General features: G+C 44.2%; 1 protein-coding gene across 5 annotated transcripts; it reads right to left on the bottom strand.

The window, feature by feature from the left end:
* Positions 1-1,827: 1,827 nt before the first annotated feature.
* bicdl1 (BICD family like cargo adaptor 1) lies at positions 1,828-17,350 on the bottom strand. 5 transcript variants are annotated; one of them, XM_084024557.1, is made up of 12 exons: positions 16,499-17,350; positions 15,030-15,245; positions 9,749-9,865; positions 8,776-8,787; positions 6,947-7,093; positions 6,628-6,807; positions 6,324-6,542; positions 5,680-5,823; positions 4,859-4,989; positions 4,397-4,517; positions 3,926-3,988; positions 1,828-2,111 (listed from the first exon to the last, which is right to left on the bottom strand). In XM_084024557.1, exons 1-12 carry the CDS (start codon positions 16,889-16,891, stop codon positions 1,935-1,937), a joined length of 1,920 nt encoding a protein of 639 aa, XP_083880683.1. In that variant the 5' UTR covers positions 16,892-17,350; the 3' UTR covers positions 1,828-1,934. The 5 variants fall into 5 exon arrangements, 4 of the variants coding, with proteins under 4 accessions (XP_083880683.1, XP_083880685.1, XP_083880684.1 ...); XR_014598155.1 differs by having other exon boundaries at positions 2,035-2,111; positions 3,926-4,039; XM_084024559.1 differs by lacking the exon at positions 3,926-3,988.
* Between the last annotated feature and the right edge of the window lie 1,845 nt (positions 17,351-19,195).

The raw sequence follows: 19,195 nt of genomic DNA, 5'->3' as shown, positions 1-19,195 counted from the left end.
CCACACTAAGTCATTCATGCTCGGAGAGTTCAGGTCGACACACACCGTTTTACTGATGGAGTCACAGCGATGTCACCCAGAACGGAAGCCCGGCAGCTGAGAAATCAAAGTGCCTATGAAGTGTTGAAGCGATGAGAATGGAGGTAGACCTTTTCTATTAGTGTTGAACCAAAGCAGCTCAGAGGTGAAGCCGCTGCAGAGGAAGTTCTGTTTCTTCTTCTCACCATTCAGGTTATTAATGAGCCGGACGGACTGGAGCTGATGATTCTACATGGTTCTTCCTCCTTCTCAAGGTGATGTAAACATTTTTTTTTTTTTTTTTGGTCAACTAGGAAGATGATTGACATCATGAGACAATGTTGGCCAGCATCTTTGAAAAAATAGAAATATTTGAAATGTTAACTATAACATGAACTGTGGAGAAATGTTCCCACCTGGACGTGACGATAACACTAACTTCAGTCACCCAAAGGTTTATTCAGATGTCCGAGATGAGCATGAAGGCATCACAGAGTTCACCATAGACCAACGGCCCAACCAAGTGCTGCTTTTAAACACTCTAAGTGGGAAACATGAAACTTAACCGTCACATTTGGGCTAAAAAAAATCAAAAAGTCGGTTTCCTTATCATTGGAACACTTCTCAGCATGTAAAACCACTTTTTTAATGTCTTGTGGCTCCGTGGGAGCTTTGCTATGTCTGAGAAAATGACCCCCGATGATGTCATGGGGGTTATCTCAACTTGAGCGAGGAAACTACAAACTTCTAAAAGAAAATCTGTGTTACAAACAGACATTTAAGGACGGATTTGTTTTTGGATTTAACATTGGAGATGGCTTAGAAATGTCTTTGAATTTTGAACATGAACATTTTTTGAGTCATGTTTCTGGCCTCCGACATTAAGGCCAGCGTCCCCTCTTCTTCTGGCTGCTGTGCTCTCTGTGCAACCCCTGAAGGAAACCCACTGTCTCTTTAGCTGTTGAACGCTGCATTCTCTCCACCAGCTGGACGCTAACTGTGTGGTGCTGAGCAGATAGTGAACAATCAGTTTATCAGAAAACAGCTGCCTGCTGCTGAAAACTGGGTGCGACCAAAACAGAAAAGATGAAAACAATGAGCTAAAAAAACAACAAAAAACCCCATCAAACTCTCCTTAGAGCTCATGGTGATCATTCTCTGTAGGTTTTACTATGAGTGACCCCGTTCACCTCACACAGTCTTTACATAAAAAAATATTGATTAGTGCAGCACTAAAGCCACAGACTTTATGAAGTGCAATGTTAAATGGTTAGAGTATCCCTTTAAATGATTAGGGGATAAATCCTCACCTGTCAGTAAGAAAATAAGCATTCTTTTTGTTGCCTCATGTGGTGAACATCCCTTAAACAAATGAATAAACCTGAGAGCTCACACGTGGGCCGGCTGCAGCATCATATTCTGACGTACAGCTCTGTCCCGCTATGTTTTCCCACAACCCTGAATGCCCCATACATCCAACTCTCTTTCCCCGGACCCAGCCTGATACCTGGGATGCATACAGTACCAGTTAAAGTGTGCCCTCTACAGAGTTGGCAGTGGGCTAGTAGAGATGGTGGTAGGCACTACAAGGAAACCTTCCTCTTTGGAGATAAACTGACCCTGTTTGCGTTCTGTGAGAGCGATGAGAGGCTGAAACCAAAGCCTGGGGAAGTGCTATTCTAATCATTTTACCGCTCATTGCTCACTAATTCATCAGTAGAGAGAAGAGTAATGGGGCAGATAAAGTGCAAAACGACCTCCTCCCCCCTCCCCACCCTCACACACCCCCACCCCCTCCCAAACCTCAGTGTGTGCCACTGCCCGTCTTTGGCTGTGTTGTTACCCTCATACTGTGACGTCACGGCCTCCTTCTCGCCGCCTTGTCTGTCTCCGTCTCCCTGCTGTCCCAACGGGGCTCAGGTCTTTTTGAAAAAAGAGAAAAGTCTCTTGTCCCGGTCGGAGATGCGGTGAGCTCGTCTGGAGGACTGACCGCCGTGGGCCCTCGACGGCCCCGACAGGGAGGTAGGGGCCGAGCGCCACTCGTCCTGGTACTTGTCCATCAACTGCTGGTCTATCACTCGGTGCATATCGTCCTAAAGCCGTGCACACAGACGTGGATGAGAGAGAGACAGGAGGGTGATGTAAAGCAGGGAGGGGTGCTACAGGTAGTTCTGGGGGGGATCGGACTCATTGATCAAGTTACCTGTAAAGTATTGGAGACAACAAACTCCCTTGTTCTTTACTCACTACTAGCTGGCCTAGATTTGCAGGGGGGGGGGGGGGAGATAATCAGGTGCAAAAACAGCACAATACTAAAACTTAGAAAATCTTAAGAAATACATTGATGATGTCACATACACCCAGTGTGCTAATCAAGCCTCCAACCCGTTCAATGACATGGAGCACACAGCTGTTGGAGCCCAGTCAGCTTGGAGCCTCTGGAGTTGAGGGTCTGTGTCAGTGGCATGCTTTGAGCGGTTTGGTAGCCTTGAATCTGATAAAAATGGTCCTGACTACCGAGGACTGCATTCCATAAGAGGAGAGAGCATTTCAGCCTTGGCTTCTGGCTGCTCCAAAAGGGTGACATCATATTCTAAGTCAGTGATTTAGAAACGTTTCAGCTTGGAAATGAAGCGATTCTAGAGGTAAAGTGATTCCGTAGTTCACAAGAGAAGGCAACAAGATCCTTTTGTGTAGCAGAAATCTGTTTTTCTGTTAATGGATTTCCAGTTTGACTGAGTGGAGGGGGAATCTCTGCTCTGAACATCAAATACTTTGATTTATTCAATGGATAGATAAAAGTTGCCGTGTTAGTTGTTAGTAGAGATAACGCCACCAGGGGGCTCTGACAAGCTGCTAAATCAAGTTGGCATCAATTGTGATCCCGCGACCCTGAATACAGGATAAGCGGTAGACAATGGATGGATGGATGGATCAATTGTGATGAGGACTAAAAGCAACCGTGAATACTGAACGTTTTATTTGTCACCTAATAACCACACATGGGGGTGTTGGTGGTGTCTCTCTCTACAGGTAAGCTGACCAGCGGACCAAAGGTTTCAGGGATACAGGTGTATGAAGGAGGAGACAGACAGGTGGAGGGGGGGGGTTCTCTGTGGTGGTTCATGGGTTCAGAGAGAGAGAGGGAGAGCTGGGATGGGCGTTTCTCCTGAGTCACTGAACAGTGGCATGGAATGGCTCAGCATGGCGTCGTCGGTTACCATGGTGAAAAATAAATATACTGAGTACAATACATTTTAGTATACTTCAGTGTACTTACAGACACACTAATCATCAGTATACTTCCTGTAACTGTGTTAATGATTAGTTCACTTCAAGTTTGCTATTTTGGAACAACTCATTTTTACTAAGTGTATTTTAATTGAATTTAAATAGAAGAAAAGCACAATTTGAAGTGTATTAAGTGAACTAATATGTGCTAAAATGGAACAACATCAAGTATACTTAGTACGCTTAAGTACATGGCTGTGTATGTATTAATATACATCCTTGATTAATGAAATTTAAGTTTGCTTTGTTTGTGTTTCAAAAACATCTTGCTAAGTTTTATACCATTAATATATTCTTGTTTTAATATTCTAACCTCTGCCTTATTCCAATTAATTAATTATAAAAATATGCTTCCACTGAATTGTTACAATAATTATTTTCAGCTTATATTTTATACCAACAATATATTTAAACTGTGTTAAAAGTGTTATAATGAATAATACTTGATGTTTAATATAATTTCAGGTTATTTCCAGAGAGTACATTTCTTCGTTGGTATATTTGCAGTAGGCTATACTAAGGCAAATGTTAATGTATTTCAAGGACACTTAAGTCTATTTATCTTTCACCCGGGTAGTGCAGAGTGAAACGGCGAGATGGGGCAGCTCAGGCTCACCTCTAAGGCAGGAGGGGGGTACCACAGGGGAAGAAAGGGTGGTACGGAAGCTGAGAAAGGCCACTAGATCAGAAACCACAAGAGCCAAACAGTAAAGAGCCCTGAGGAGGCAAACTGTGGGCAGGGAGAAGAGAGAGGAAAGAGCTACTACGAGGGAACACACACACAGTGTCCTCATGCTACATGTGGTCTCACGGACACCCTCAGAGGGTCGAGTGAGTGTGAACAGATTCTACAAGTGTTCAAATAGACTGGCACTAAACAGTAGTAACAGGGAAGGGAAGAACATGTTCTATTTCGTTCTTAAACACATTATATAACTGCTTACTAATATCATCTCAAACTAAAAGGATCCAGAAACAACATTTACAGAACAGCTTGGTTTATGTAACAACCTTAAAAAGGCTGTTCTAGGACTACAAAAGGACCATTAGGCTTTTACTAATATATCGCATGTGACATGCGACCCACCTGCCAAGCCTCCAGCTGCTGAGACAGGTTGAGCTTCTGCTGGATGGCGTCCAGCAGCTGGCTATTCAGAGACATGATGTCTATTTTACACTTGGCCAGCTCCATCTCCACTGCTTTCTTCCTGCAACACACACGCACAGAGCAACTGGTGACGTCCGGCGAGCACGTACATGAAACGTACATGCTCATGAACGTAGAGTAACTCTTCAAAGGAATAGTTTGGTAAACATAAGGCTGCAGTGACAGCTGATTAGCTTAGCTTAGCATAAAGCATTCCAGTCTTTATATATTCCACATCTATCTAATCCCTGTGCCAAAAAAAGTCAAATATAAATACTGGTTTGAGTTATTCCCCAGTCCCGCCCTACTGTGCTGTAATTGGCTAATACTACTGTTCTCTGATTGGTGGATCATCTGCAGATAAAATGTGCTTTCCTCATACGCTGTAAGAGTGTTTTTTACTTGGCTATGGCGTCGTCTCTGTCTCTGATGGCAGTCTGGAGCTGCTCGCTGGGTTCTCGGACTTCAGCCATCGTCCTCATCCGCTCGTTGTCCTCCTGGAGAGAGCACATCTCTACAGAGAGCAGCGCCATCTGCAGGTCACATGGGAGAACGACACACGGGTGTGAAACCATAGAGTGTACATAAGAAGTGTGATTCTTGCAACCCGTGAAAGGAAGTGTCCATATATGGACTGCGGAGGAGTGACAGGTGGATCTAACGAACACAAGCAACACGAGCAGCAGCCTTACTGGAACTGGATCCATCTGGATTCTGGTGTAAAGATGCTAACAAAGTTAGCTTCATGATTCAAGGTCAACTTTACAGCTAAGTGTTAAAGACATTTTAGTAGCTAACTGTATTAGTAGCGACTTGTCAATCACAAGGTAGCCCCGCCCTAAAGCATCCCCTGCTTTCTGGTCTGGTGGACTCTAAATGGACCATCATGTACTAAATGAACATCATGCTGGAATGAAGAAGACTTGAAACTAGAGATTGAGACATAAACTCATGTTTACAATGTTTACTGAGATAATACATCAAGAGAGAAGTAGGACCATATTTTTATAGACTGAGATTGAGGCTTACTTTGTGTAAATCATGTAAGACGACACGTCAAACCAACGAGAGAGAGAGAGAGAGAGAGAGAGAGAGAGAGAGAGAGAGAGAGAGAGAGAGAGTCCTGGCAGAAAGAAGATGAGGTTGATGCATCATCCTCCATTACAAAGAGCCTCTTAAACCTCTTCATGTCTCAGTCCAGCTGCGTTCCTGAGGCCATGTACCTGATTGTGAAGCTGTAGCACCTCGTCTCCACTGCTGCGTGTTTTGTCCTGCTCCGCTTCGTACAGGTCCCTGACTTCCCTCAGCTCCTCTCCCAGCTTCCTCGCCTGCTCCTCCAGAGCCTCCTCATCACTACGCCGCGAGCCCTTCCAACACAAAACGCCACCCACAGGTTATTATTGAAAATAGCACCACAGAGACTCATAAGTTTTATTAAGTTAGCTGTAGATCTTTGTTTCAACTTTGCAACATCACCAGCTTTTGCAACATTGGATATCTCTTTTGGTAACAATATATTTTTACGTGTCCCAGAGGACAGAGGGGATATGTGGACATTCTTTTTCAATTCAAGAGGCATAGAAGTGTTATTTTAATGCTTTCTCTTTTTAATCTTAATAGTCCATAATGTTACAGCACTGAGATGCCTCTAAAACAAGTGTAAGGGCACAGTGCTGTCACAATATCTCTGCATGGTTTAGGGAGGTAATGTGACAAGATGAGTGCAGCTGAAATTGTGATTCCCAGTATTTTGGATGGAGGAGCGCTGAAGCGGCACAAGCACGTGTACTGTGCAAGTCTTCGTCAATGTTCAACGTTATTGTCCTCATCGTGTTTCCCTACTAGTCGCCAGCGTGTTGTGCATTACCGTGGACTCGTTGCCGTCCAGCAGGTTCTGTGTGAGCCTCCGTAGCTCCAGCAGGCTGGTGTGGAGGCTCCCAGTAGGCACATCCTTGGCTGAGGACGTCTCCGAGGACTCGTCCATGGAAGAGTCGGTGGACAGCGCCGAGTCCGTGACGTCGTTTCCCCGCAGATGGGAGCAGAGGGAGCGAACTTCACAGTAAGCCTCCCATAGCTGAAGACGCAGCTGAACAGAGGGGGGGGGGGGTTTAGAAGGGCACAGCGACATATGTGAAAGTGAGTCCACTCAAACACAACCCTCCCGTATCTACCTGCTCCCGCTCCTGCTCCTGCTCCTCCTGCTCCATGCTCTGTTCGATCTCACACAGCAGGCTGGAGGGGTGCGGGGTGAGGCTGTGGAGACTGTGCTCCTCCGTCAACTCCTCCAGCCGAGCGCTCAGCTGCCTGTGGGACACCTGAACCTCCTGGAGCTCCAGCTGGCTCTGCCGTAACTGGACACAACAGAGGAGGCTGTGACTTGTATACAGGAAGCACCCGATGGCTCAGTACATACATGAAAACAGCTTTGTCGCCGGTGATTTACTCACAAGGATATGACGACTAACAGAGCTTTGTCATGTGTTGGTTTACCTGTAGGTCCTTCTGGTGAGACTGCCTCTCCAACACCAGCGTCCTCTCTCTGAGGTGGTCCACCGTGTTCTGCAGCAGCTCGTTCTCCTCCAGCATGACGTGTACCCGGCGCTCCAGCTCTACCTTCCTGTCCGACAGCATCTTAATCTAACGGGTCGAACAGCAGCGGTCAGTAGGTGTGTAAGCATTCACTGGACAAAGCCTTGTCCATAGTGGACAGACGGACAGCTATGGACCTGATTAAAGGTGGAATTTGGTTGTTTTTCCTGACTAGTCAAGCTGGGGTCTTACACAAGATTAAAAAGGACTCCCACTGGTCTAAAGAATGTTTGCTGCCTAGCGCAGGCGTAGGCGTCAGTTGCCACCCTTGTCTTCAGGAATGTCTCAGTGATATGTTGGCGTCTCCCACAAAGCTTGATATCAGCGTACTCCTTACTGCATGTGTTGAGGCCTTCTACTGAAGGCTAGCATTATGGCAACACAACATGTTCCTGGTGAATTATTTTCCCTTGTAGCTGCCTGAGCAGCTTTCCCCATTAAACAAACATCAGCTCTTGTTCATTTTTATCCCTGCTGCTATTGACCTACATCTGGTAACCTACTTCACAGTGCAGGAGCTTACATGTGGATCCCTTGTTTTCATTACCATATGAGCGTCCACACTGCCAGGCTCTGGATATTTTTGGGGCTGCTAGAGTCTCTGTCTTCACACAAATATGGCAGAAAGCCCCGAGTCATCAACACATGTCATATAAAGGCAAAGCGTTGGGAAAGTGAGAGCACCCAGACATTGCAGTATCTCAGCTATATATAGAGCGGTAGCCTTTTCTCCCAATTACAGAGCAGGCTCTGCAGTCTGGGTGTTTTCTGCCTGGCTTTGAAGAGAATAATCTTTGTTGTTATGTTCCAACAGTAGCTTTGTTCCTGACTTTTCAGGCTGATATCACACGTGACAAAACATGCCATACGCAAACACCTTATTCATGCTCCATGTCCTGAAACAGGGATTGCCAAGGAATGTGGAAATGTCTTATAGGGATGTATTTTAGGTGCCGACAGAGCCGATGTTATTGAATATAACGTGACATTATAAGTAGAAGGTGGTGTTAAAGGTGCTAAATTCTAAAATCATAGCATATCTATGATTGTCTCCACGTGGCTCTTAACACGACAACCGCTGAGTCCTGTCTAAGTTCAACATCACCCAGAGGTACCGGGGAATTTCACTGAGCTGTATTCACTGTAACTAGAAAGACACACATCGGCTGGTTTACTACAGCTGTATGAACCCGATATAAACAAGAAGTGATTTAATTGCTATAACTGGATAAATAATGATGCTGAAATAACAACATAATGATGGTGATTTGTAAAAAGTCTGAAGTCGGGTCTCTTAGGTCTGTCTGCAAGACGACAAGCAACTTTTAAAATGCTTGTTTTCTGAATGGAGTCTGCATTGATGCGTGCTAGGCTATGCTAACATAATATATTTTCCTGCATTTCTGAATCAGCATCGCCATGACGACAGGAGGAGAATCTCAACACTGATAATATGAATAACTTTGTTTATATTGCACCTTTCATAACATAAAATAGAATTTTGAATTTAGCACCTTTAAAGTTATATGAGGTCACTATTTCATTCAGCATGAGATCCAACAAGCTGCCCTATGAACTATTACTGCTTATCATCAAATCATTTCATTGGACAGCGGTGGAAATGCAAAATAAAAGAATATCAAAATAAAATAATAGCGCAACAATGTTTTAACAAGACGTTCCATGCAGCATGCAGTCTGACCGACGGACAACGTTCGGTAACCACTCACTTCTAGCCCTTGCTGCTCCAACCAAGAGGAGAGGAGGGGAGGGAAGGAGGAATGGGTGAGGAGAGAGATAAAGAAAAGGATTACAGAAAAGAGAGAAGAAGTAGTTTGAGAGTAATCCAACGGCTGCTCTGACAGAATAAACACTGCATGGTGGATGAAAAGGGAACACCACATTCTGAAAACTAGGGCAAGTGTTTCCCTTCAGTGAGATTTGATTCTACTTATTATTTTAAACTCCCATTTGAAAGTGAGATCGTGTTCATTTTGGTTGAAAGCAGCCCCTGTGACCACAAGTGTTATTGCACTGAAATTTCTTTCCCAAAATTGAGCCAACTGTTGACCAGACTGAGAGCGAGCTGAACGTCTGCTGGTGTGGTACGATGTGTTCACAACTACACTGTTGCCCATACAGTTGGTATATTTAGTTTTCAGATACAATCCTGTGTTTATTCCTATTTAAATGCATCATTTATCACTTTTGACCAATCATCTGTAATGAATACATTATGTGTCACAAGCAGGTGAAATTAACTCATGCATAACATTTGTTTGGCGCTATAAAAGACGAGACATTTGCAAATTATTCCAGCTTTATGGGCGACATTGAAACGATGATCTGTAACATGTGACTGAAAGTCAGTTACATCAGATCAATCTCCATCTTAAGTTGGCTAACGTTAGCCACTATTAGCCACTGGTCATACCAGAGCAAGTAAGACCGTTGCAGCAAAACCTCTGATGAATGGAAAAAGTGCTGTGTTTCATTGCTATTGAATTGAACTGTTTATTTGGAGCATGGAGAACCTTTACAAAGTCAGAGTCTGCTTTAACTTCCTCTGGGACCTGCTGTCACCTTCAGCCATCAGGCTTCAGAGCGCCTCGCCGTACACTTGTTTCTTTGTTTACCACTCAGAAAAGCAAAACTCAATGGACTGAACTGCATGAAGAGATAATGGAGCTGAAAGCCGCTCACCTCAGCCTGTAGAGTCTCTAGTCGAGTCATGTGCTGGCTTGTAGACATGCTCTTCTCCCTGAAGTCGTCCCGTAATGAATGGACCTGAGTGGACAGCTGCCTCTCCACCTCTGCAGCCTGGATGGACAGACAGACAGACAGACAGACAGACAGACAGACAGACAGACAGACAGACAGGATAGTAAGAAATACAGAGTCCACATTTGACTTAAATGTGTCTACTCCACTCCATTTAGAGATTTTTTTTTTCATTTTCAAACTTGACGTCCGCAGACTCGAACACTGCCTCCAGTGACGTCAGTTGAGGGCATTTATTGTTCATCATACCCGTAAAATGTGTTGAGTTATTTCATTATTATTCATGGTGATGTTGTCATAACAACACCTTGTTAAAGTGTTAAATATCGACTACTTGGTTAAATAAAAAAAAAAGTGTAGCAGCTCTTTAGTCTGTGTTCCCTTACTCAGATAATGAGGTGACTCACTGCAGTCTGATAGCAAGTGTAAGCACACACACACACACACACACACACACATGAACACACCGATGTTCAGCACACACTCAGTGACGTACTTATTTATAAATCAGCCCCTCCCCAGTCTGTTCCTGTAAATCACTGTTCCTGTAAATGTAATGTTCCCTCTGAAAGCCCGACTGTCTCACACGTCACGCTGCCTTTCAGAACCCTGGAGTGTTTCTGCGATCCATCCCAGCAGCATCAGTCCAGCTTATTGGACAGGTGGGATCAGGCCACACACAGTCTGGCTGAGTTTCATTAGCAAAGAGCTGTACTCAGGAAGCGTTCCTATTACAACCGCTGCCATGGCAACAGCAAAATCATTAAAACCACTCACTTTTTACAGCTCACCGAGGAGACTATAGGTGTAATAAATATGTCCAAAATGCTGTAAGAAAGGGAGCAGTCTGCACACTGAATGCAAACCCTACTTTTATCATGGTGTCCAACCGAATCAGCAGCGACGCTGAGTGAAAACTGTGATAATCAATCTGAAGGAGAGCCTCTAGATGTCACTACACACTGCTGCCTCTTCTCAAGGAGCTCACGGAGGGATGTGGGGAGGCTCAACAGCTAGTTGCAGTCTGCCTGTGTGTTCTGGGGCTCCCCTCAGTACAGTAATAATGCAGCACCCTGGAAGTCATCTGTGTAATAGTCACATTGTTGATTGCTGTTTTTAAACATTCAAACTGCACCCCCTCCTCAGTGAGCGAGAGAGAGGGAGAGAGAGGGAGAGAGAGAGACCATAGCTAGTCGAGCAAGCTAGAGAGTGAACCAAGAGCATTAGGGAGGACAAAGACGTGAATCAGAAGAATAAATATAACAATAAAACAACCACACCTCCTGACAAACCCGGGGAAAGGTGTTGGGTTATGAATGAATGGATCCTGCTGTGGCCTGTCTGCTCTACAGAAGCACACTGGCAGGATGGTCGGAGATGGTATAATCTTATATTTCATGATGTTTCTGTCCTGAAATTGTTTTTATTTGCTATCAAGGTAATCAGCCTCCTTAAAACGACAACTTAATGAACGGTCTCTGTAGTAAAAACAAAGGCTCTGTCAGAAGGGAGTTGAAAATGAGGCAAACATTGAGCCCACATACATTGACACTGATCTCATGTCTCTGGTAGACCGGCCAGATGTGAGTTTCTATATGACAGCTGCATGATCCTGTCTCCTCTGTGTGGGAAACAGGTCACAGTGCTAAAGTGACCCACTGGCCCAATATGTTGGGAGGCTGCGATCATGTAGGAAAAAAAACAGAGACTGCCTGATTTGTACTCTCTTAATCTGCACATAAATTCCTCAGATCCCAGATCAAGCATTATCAGCATGACGGGGCGAACGGGGGCAAACCAGACCGCTGTGATGGAATCAGGGCAGCAAAGTAGGGCTCAGCACAGAGACGAGTTTCTTCACAGCCGCTTTACTCTGACCTTTATGGAAGGAAATACTAAATAGTGTATGTTGACTTTCCGGAGGAGGGCGGGAACTTAAAAGTAGCTATGAGTCTGTTTCAGTAGCAGCCTGTATGTGATCCCTCAGATACGACCTGCAGGTGCCTCACAGGTCCCCGCTGACACAACCTGGCATCAAACTATCTGTATCCTCGTGCCATTCTGTACAGCACATTCCCATGGTAACACATGGAGTTTCAATTTGCATGTCACTCTTGTTGTCATAGCAACCAAGGGAGAAGTGGGATTGGTGGCGCTGCAACGAGTGATCTCAATGCTTCTGGTATTTTCCTTAGTCACTTACCGAGCTCTGCCTCGTCTAGACTTATGGAGGACGGGAACGCCACGTTCAAGCGGTTGCATAACAACCGCTGAGAGGGACGATATGTGCCAATAGGAGAGCTGATCCTGAGAGCAACAGCCACCTTGGGCCAACGGGAGCCGGACGCTATGTTCTCCAGTGGCTGGATGTGGAAGAAGCTGACGGCTGGACAGATGCCCAGGGACTAGAGGCTGTTAAAGGAGGAGTGAAGCTGAATCCTGTGGGATGTGGATATACTGGACCCAACCTTCTGCTATTGTCATTCAAAGGCATTACACCTTGCTTGTTGTGTTGTAAATGATGAGTCAAGTAAATGGAATTACTCCTCACCTATAGCCTCAAATAAACAACTCTGAGTCACTGAAAGCTGCTGTCAACCTTTAATTAAGTAAATTCTCAAGGTTGCGGGAGGTAGAATTGACCCTGGACATAAAACATGGACACATTGTGCATCCCCGGCCTTCTCTGAGCTTGCGTGGTAATGTAATTAGAGAAAGGTCCCTATTCTGCTGGTTCACTCTGATCAGATTAGGGCTGAGGAGATTGACTGTTCTCACACTCAAGACCCATACAGACCAGCACACACACCCTAGACTCTTGGATCGATTTTCTCTGGGTGTATTGACTTTAACATATACTTTTATCGCCCAGTATTGGAAAACACACACACCCGAAGAGGAATACCCACAGGGTTTTTTCTGTGTCAGCCCGGGATAAGACGTGACGAGCCGGAACCTTAATTTTTAGATCTTCTTTGTCCAAATATCTGAGTTACCTGCTGTTATTAATTAAGTAGAGTATGGGCTGGAGTTGTTTTGGTTCCTGACTGAATGCATATGGCAAGGCTATTAGCACGGATTATAGCCTAATCCCCTCAGCACTGTGTTTTACCTCGTGACTGACATCACTTCCTATGGAGAGCCCTGCCTTCTCAAGGTCATCACACTGCAGCCAATTTAAGGTTCCGTTAAGAACGGATTCTTAAGTTGTTAGGAAGGTGGTGAAATACATTTAGAAATAAATTGAAATTGATCCTAAACAAAAGGCAAAATAAATACTACATAAAAGTTTAATCTGTAAATAAATAAATAAATGTCTTCATTTTATTTGTAAATATAAAGATATACTTTTATATACAGTATTACTGTAGGCTGGTTTAATTGTAAACCCAGAGACTGTGGATGTTCTGTAAGTTAGAAGCCTTGCCCTCAATAGATGAGTCAGTAACACAATCTGAAGTGTGGCTTTCAGCAGACAATAACAAGCTCATAAGCACTTGGGCAGTGCATAGGAACATGTGCTATTCCATAGTTTTGGATGGACCGTAGATCATAGTAAGACTGTTAAAGAATGTACTATTATGAGAAACAGAGGGGGGAGATGATGACATGACTACTGCGGGGTTTCCCGGGGTGCGTTTAATGTCCCCTCCATTCACTGAGAGCTGTAAACAGTTACCATTACTTAGTCACGGCCCAGTGCTTGATAATGAGCACTAACAGAGAGAAAGAGAAGCAAGAAAGACAGAGAGAATGATAAAACGAGGGGGAGAAACTGAGCACTGTGGATGACCTCCCTTGTTCCATTACCCAGCAGGTCCCCCTCTTTTGGCCCAATTCACTGACTCATGGATCTGGATCGATGCAATCAATTTAAGTCTCATAAATATCACTGACTCACAAAGACCTCAGGATATGTTCCCCCCAGAACATACCACTTTCTTTATGGATTCCCCGATTTCAATTAAATTAAATGGGTTAAATTATGCTAAGTGCCTACTTTTGCTTAAATCTGCAGTGAGTCAAGAGCAGTCCCCGATTGCAATGTGATGATGGTGTTTGGGCAAGATGGGGCATGATGCTGATTGTAATCATTGAATGGTTATAATGAGAGATCCCATCTCCGCCCAGGAAGAGCAACAACCGTGTGAGTGTCGCCATAGACACAGCTGCTGACGGGGTTATCAGAGGACCTGTGCTTGTATGCAGCTCTGGGGCATCCTGAAGTGTAACACCTGACAACACCGATGCCTCTGCTTACAGCCCGTAAAGGGTTTATAATACATAACGTGCGTGATGTAGTCCTGTTCTTGGAAAGCCAGCTCATCCCTGTGGCATATCAGTGGAAAAGTGTGTCGGAGTGACACGCAGCTTTTCAACCACACAGTTTGAGAACTATAATGTTGCTATTAAGACAAATGGTTTTATTTTTCCTAGTGTGGAAATGAAGCCACCTTTGAAGAGACAGCTTGTGGGCAAATGAACAAAAACACCAAGGTATAATCCAGATTGTCTCATTAAAGATTTACACTGAAGGCGTCACAACGATACAGTTCATTGCAGAGCTGCTGTATTGTCACACATAAGTTGATACAATGTTGTCTGATGTAGATAAAGCACACTGAGCCCTGAGGGCTTAATCAGATGTTGCTCCAAACGCTCACCTCCATCAATCTGCATCTACTGCCAATCTCAGTTTCCCCTGACGTGCATACATTACATCACATCAACAACCTTATGGCAACTCTATATGTATGTATGATTGTATCTTTCTGCCCATCAATCAAACTGAAGATCTCATAAAGGACATTTTCTACTCTCCCTGACATGATAAATGCACTCAAATTACCTGCAAATATGCAGAGTGCTATTGCATAAGTGTGCAGTCCAATCATTCTAAATTATTCATAATAAGACCCTGAAGCCCCACTTTTATATTGATGAGTTAGCGACGCAGGCTGAATGAAGGTAGGGATGATGACACTTCACTTGGCTGAGCATCTCATGAAGCCAGGCAGATTTGACCTGGTCTGAGTGGCCCCGAGGCGGAGGGCCAGGGAGACCACGTACTGCACACACTGGGTGGAAGGTTGTTTAAAGAAGGGTTAAGGCCGTGTGACATCATCCATGCAGATTGACCCAGCCTGCCTGAAGCAGATACACACACATACAGTATGCACACACATGGACAGTGCTTGCTCACCCTACTGAGTTGCTCCAGCAGTCTGTGGTTCTGTTCGGAGAGCTCGCTGATGGCCTTGGTCTTGTCTCTGTCAGCCTCCCTCAGCTGGACCTGATGGCGCTCCAGCTCACCCTGCAGCTGCTGGACGTCTGTCTCCAGCTCGGCCACGCGGCCCTCCCACTCCCCCTCTCGACTTTCCAGACGCCGACGCAACTCATGCTTCTCCTGCTCCAAGTGCTGGGGAGGGGGGAGAGAGAGGGTGATAAACCTTAATTTGCTTGCATTTAATGCACAGTATTGTACTCATTTTACAGAACACAAGTATGAAATCACTGAGGACATGACAGGACAAGTCAGAGACCTCACACAGATGCTGGTGCTGCAAAAGACAGAAACGTACACTCAACAGAAATATTTCACTGGACTGAAAGTAAAAAAAAAAGTTTAGCATGGCAGCTGCATCACTAAATGTTATTGTGCTAAGGGCACAATCAAGTTTATTTCTACTGTGGCGCTGGTGAGGTCTCTTTTCTATGACCTATAGCTATAACCTATAATTTTAAGAATGAAGAAAGTTTGACTGTTGAAACTGAAGACATAAAAATGGCAAAAGAGTCACAATTATGGCTGCTGTGATTGCCTAAAATGAAAGCAGTAGTTCAACCTGGTGGAGGGGTATAATAGAGTCATTTTGAACTGGACCATTCTCTAGTTTCTCGAGCTCCTGAAGCAACAGTCAGATAATAGGATTCTTCTTTATTTCCTGATAGACTGGTGGATAAATGCACCACCACCAGCGGCTGCCAGAGTTTCAATGTGGGTCATGGTTGTGGGTAAGTCCAAGGCCGAAGCAGCTGGCTTCTGCGTGGCCAATATTTTTTTTATGTCTGTGTATTTGTCCCAACAAAAGGAGGGATCAGAAAGACTCAAAACGACCTCACAAAACAACGTCCCAGGAACTGTAACAACACCAGTGATGTAGTCTGATATTAAGAGGCAGCTTATTCTTCTGAGCTGCAATATTGAGGATGAATATGGATCAAAGGGCTGAACAGATGTACAGTAGATACAGTAGGCCCTGGATAGCCACAGGATTAGTCTTTGTGGTTTTCCTAAGGCCACGTGTTGACTTGTGTGAAGGATTTTTGAAAACAACAAGCACAAACGTTCAGTTGTACATCAGTAAACAACATATGTGAAATAACTCACAGGGTATGCCACACAGAGTTTTTTTAAATGTATTTAGCTTTGCTGTTTGTCAGTGTAATGAGAGCGACTGTAGTTTTTAGATGAGACTTCATACATAACTACTTCCACATAAAAAGAGCACCACGCTCTTGCAGCATGAAATATGGAAGTCAACAGGCAGCGTTTGTTATGATCCTGTTGAGCTTGTTTACATAACTCATACTTCACCAAAGGATTAGGACATTTTGAGGACGAACCAGAAGAGGCTTTGAGCAACTTATATTTTCCTTTCCTAATCTTACCTCTAATTTCTCGTTGAGATCTTTGTGCATTTTCTCATATTGCTTGGTCAATTCTTGGTTTCTCTCCAGCAGCGCTTTGCCGAGTTTAGCAGCTAAAACCAAGTCCTTTTCCTTTTGATGACAGAGCGACAGCAAGTCTGCGTTCTGCCCCACCGCAGGCGTCTCTAGTTCCGACAGCTCCTCCTCGTCGTCCCGCTCCCCGGTAAGCATGGCCAGTTCCTCCTCCAAGGCCATGCCGAGGCCTCCGGAGCCGGCGTGCCGCAGCGGCTGACCCTGGAAGCCGCCGGGTTCCTGGGCGGCGGGGCCGGCCTGGGGCTCCATGCAGTCGCTGTCCAGCTCCAGTGGTGCTGAAACCACGGCGGACGTCTGCAGATCGAGGCAGAAAGTGGACATCGCCGCCCGGCGGAGGGGAAGCCAACAGATTACAGCCGTTAGATATCACTCCGGATGAACCCACCCTAATCGGACAGGGTTGGGCTGACCGGACCAGCTTGTAATCGACAATTCATCCATCGTTCATTCCGAGCTGGGATCCGGTTAGATTGTAAACTACTGTCTTCCCGGCTCACGTCCCTCTCTCGAAGTGAAGCTACCAGCCGCGACTCTGGCTGTGATTGAATCCCAGAAAACGCCGCCTCCTCTGCAACCTCACTGACTGGCCGGCTGTTATTGGACACACGGAATGTTTTTATCCCGGTATAAACCGCCTCGATAAACTGTGCGCAGCGGTCGGTCGGTCAGGGTCCATCCCGCCTCGGGGTAGCGGGTCCCCCATGGTGATCGGCCTGTTACAGTGGAGGCATTTGCTAGCAAAACAGATCAGAGCGATCCCGATGCCTCCTCGACCGCTTTCCTGTCTTGAATGCGTGTTCCAGCAGTGGCGGTGACGCCAGCTGCAACCTGTTACAAACGGCCAGCCCATTGGCTGAGAGCGATAGCGCCATATTTTGGTCGTTTCGCTCACATCTGTGGCGTCCAGCTTATCGAGCACGTGAAGAGACACAGAATCAGAACAGACGTTGCCTAAAGCGACGCAGCAGCACCAGGCAGAAATAGTAAAGCGAGAACAGATTTACATTTTACATAAACTGTCGCTTAAAAACCTAAAACCTATTGTTTTATATTTCACCAAGCTCATAGTAAATAATAACGTCATTAAAACATAAACCATTGTTTTCACATTAACTGCGAAAGTTAATTTTTCAGAAACAAAGGGTTATATGTGTTATAGTCCATAACTGAACACTTTTTGTTGTCTGAAATGTAAAGTTAATGTTTGCAGAAATTGAACATATCGGTTTTTATATGGCCGATTTAAGGTGATAAAATACCATGTTTGGTAAAATAATGTTTACATAGAAACGTTTCTACGGAGCCTCAGTTTAATACATGGCTTTTTTTTCTTCTTCTTGACTGACACCAGGGGGGCTCCGTACGTTTCTCGTTGGACATGGTAACGGTTATAGTGTTACTTCCTTCGAAGAATGCAACACAGGTGGTCATGTAACACCAATTATAGTGCTACCTACCTAAGTAGTAGAGTAGGATAGCTAATTTACTGCTAGCTAGTAGGCTAGCTAGTATAGCTAGTAAAGCTATTAGGCTAGCTAATTTACTAGGAGGCTTGCGAGTTTAGCTATTAAAGCTACTAGGCTAGCTAGCATTGGTTGTTAAAAACTTCCCAAACTATGCGGTATGTAACATAAGTATTATTGGTTTATTATGGTGTGAACAGCCGAGTTATTTTCTTTTTCGTACTTTCTATGCGAGTGAATGAGATGGGAAGCTATCAATTAGCTTCAGCTAATATTAACTGGTGTAACAGCTACTATATCAGACATCCATCAATACTAGTTAATTGAAGCATAAACTGTGTGCTACATGCTATTAATAGTTTGCTTTTATTTAATTTAATATTTTGTACATAACGTAACGTTAATTGATACTGAAATAAACTACTGTGTTAAAATATGATTTTTTCTTGTTGACATAACTGCATTTTTACATATTGTGGGTTTTTACCCCATTGCAATTATAGTTACCAGTTTCTTTACAGGTTAGGCATCTTAATAAAATTATAATAATATATAACAATATAACACAGTAGCCTATATTTGCTGATAATATTTATTTACTTGAAATAATACAATATTAATGCAGCATATTTACTTTAACTGGGGTAGTTTTACCTTGTGGTATTATTACGTTTACTCAGTATGTCCCCATTCTCTATTATATATATTCTTTTGGATATCTGTGTGTTTTGTATCTTCTGTAGCCTGGATCTTTTTCCAAGTAGCTTGTGCTAAATGTGATGACAGAATCAAATGAGATTCAAATATCCACAATTGCTAGTGTAATAGTGTAATGTGAATGTAATTGCTGTGGTTTGCATCCGTAGCTGCTGTACACATGACATGGGGAATGTTTATGGGTATCATAATGCATATTCAAACTATAATATCAAAAACGGACAATTGCTCATTGACTACTTTAATAGGCTAATTAAGGGTCGAGGCAAACATAAAGGGTTATGATGATTAAAATTATGGATTCGGTCGGTGTAAATAGAGGTTAAGGAATTAACATAGTCAGTAGGCCCTCCCAGATACAGCAATATGTGTGTATGTGTGGTTGATCAAGGGGTAGAGAGGTTAGGATGTGGGGGGTGGAGCGTTAGTGATGAATGATTACAAA

The sequence above is a fragment of the Eutrigla gurnardus genome, assembly GCF_963514095.1.
Source record: "Eutrigla gurnardus genome assembly, chromosome: 13".
Taxonomy (NCBI): Eukaryota; Metazoa; Chordata; class Actinopteri; order Perciformes; family Triglidae; genus Eutrigla; species Eutrigla gurnardus.
This window is presented reverse-complemented; position numbering and strand designations above follow the sequence as displayed.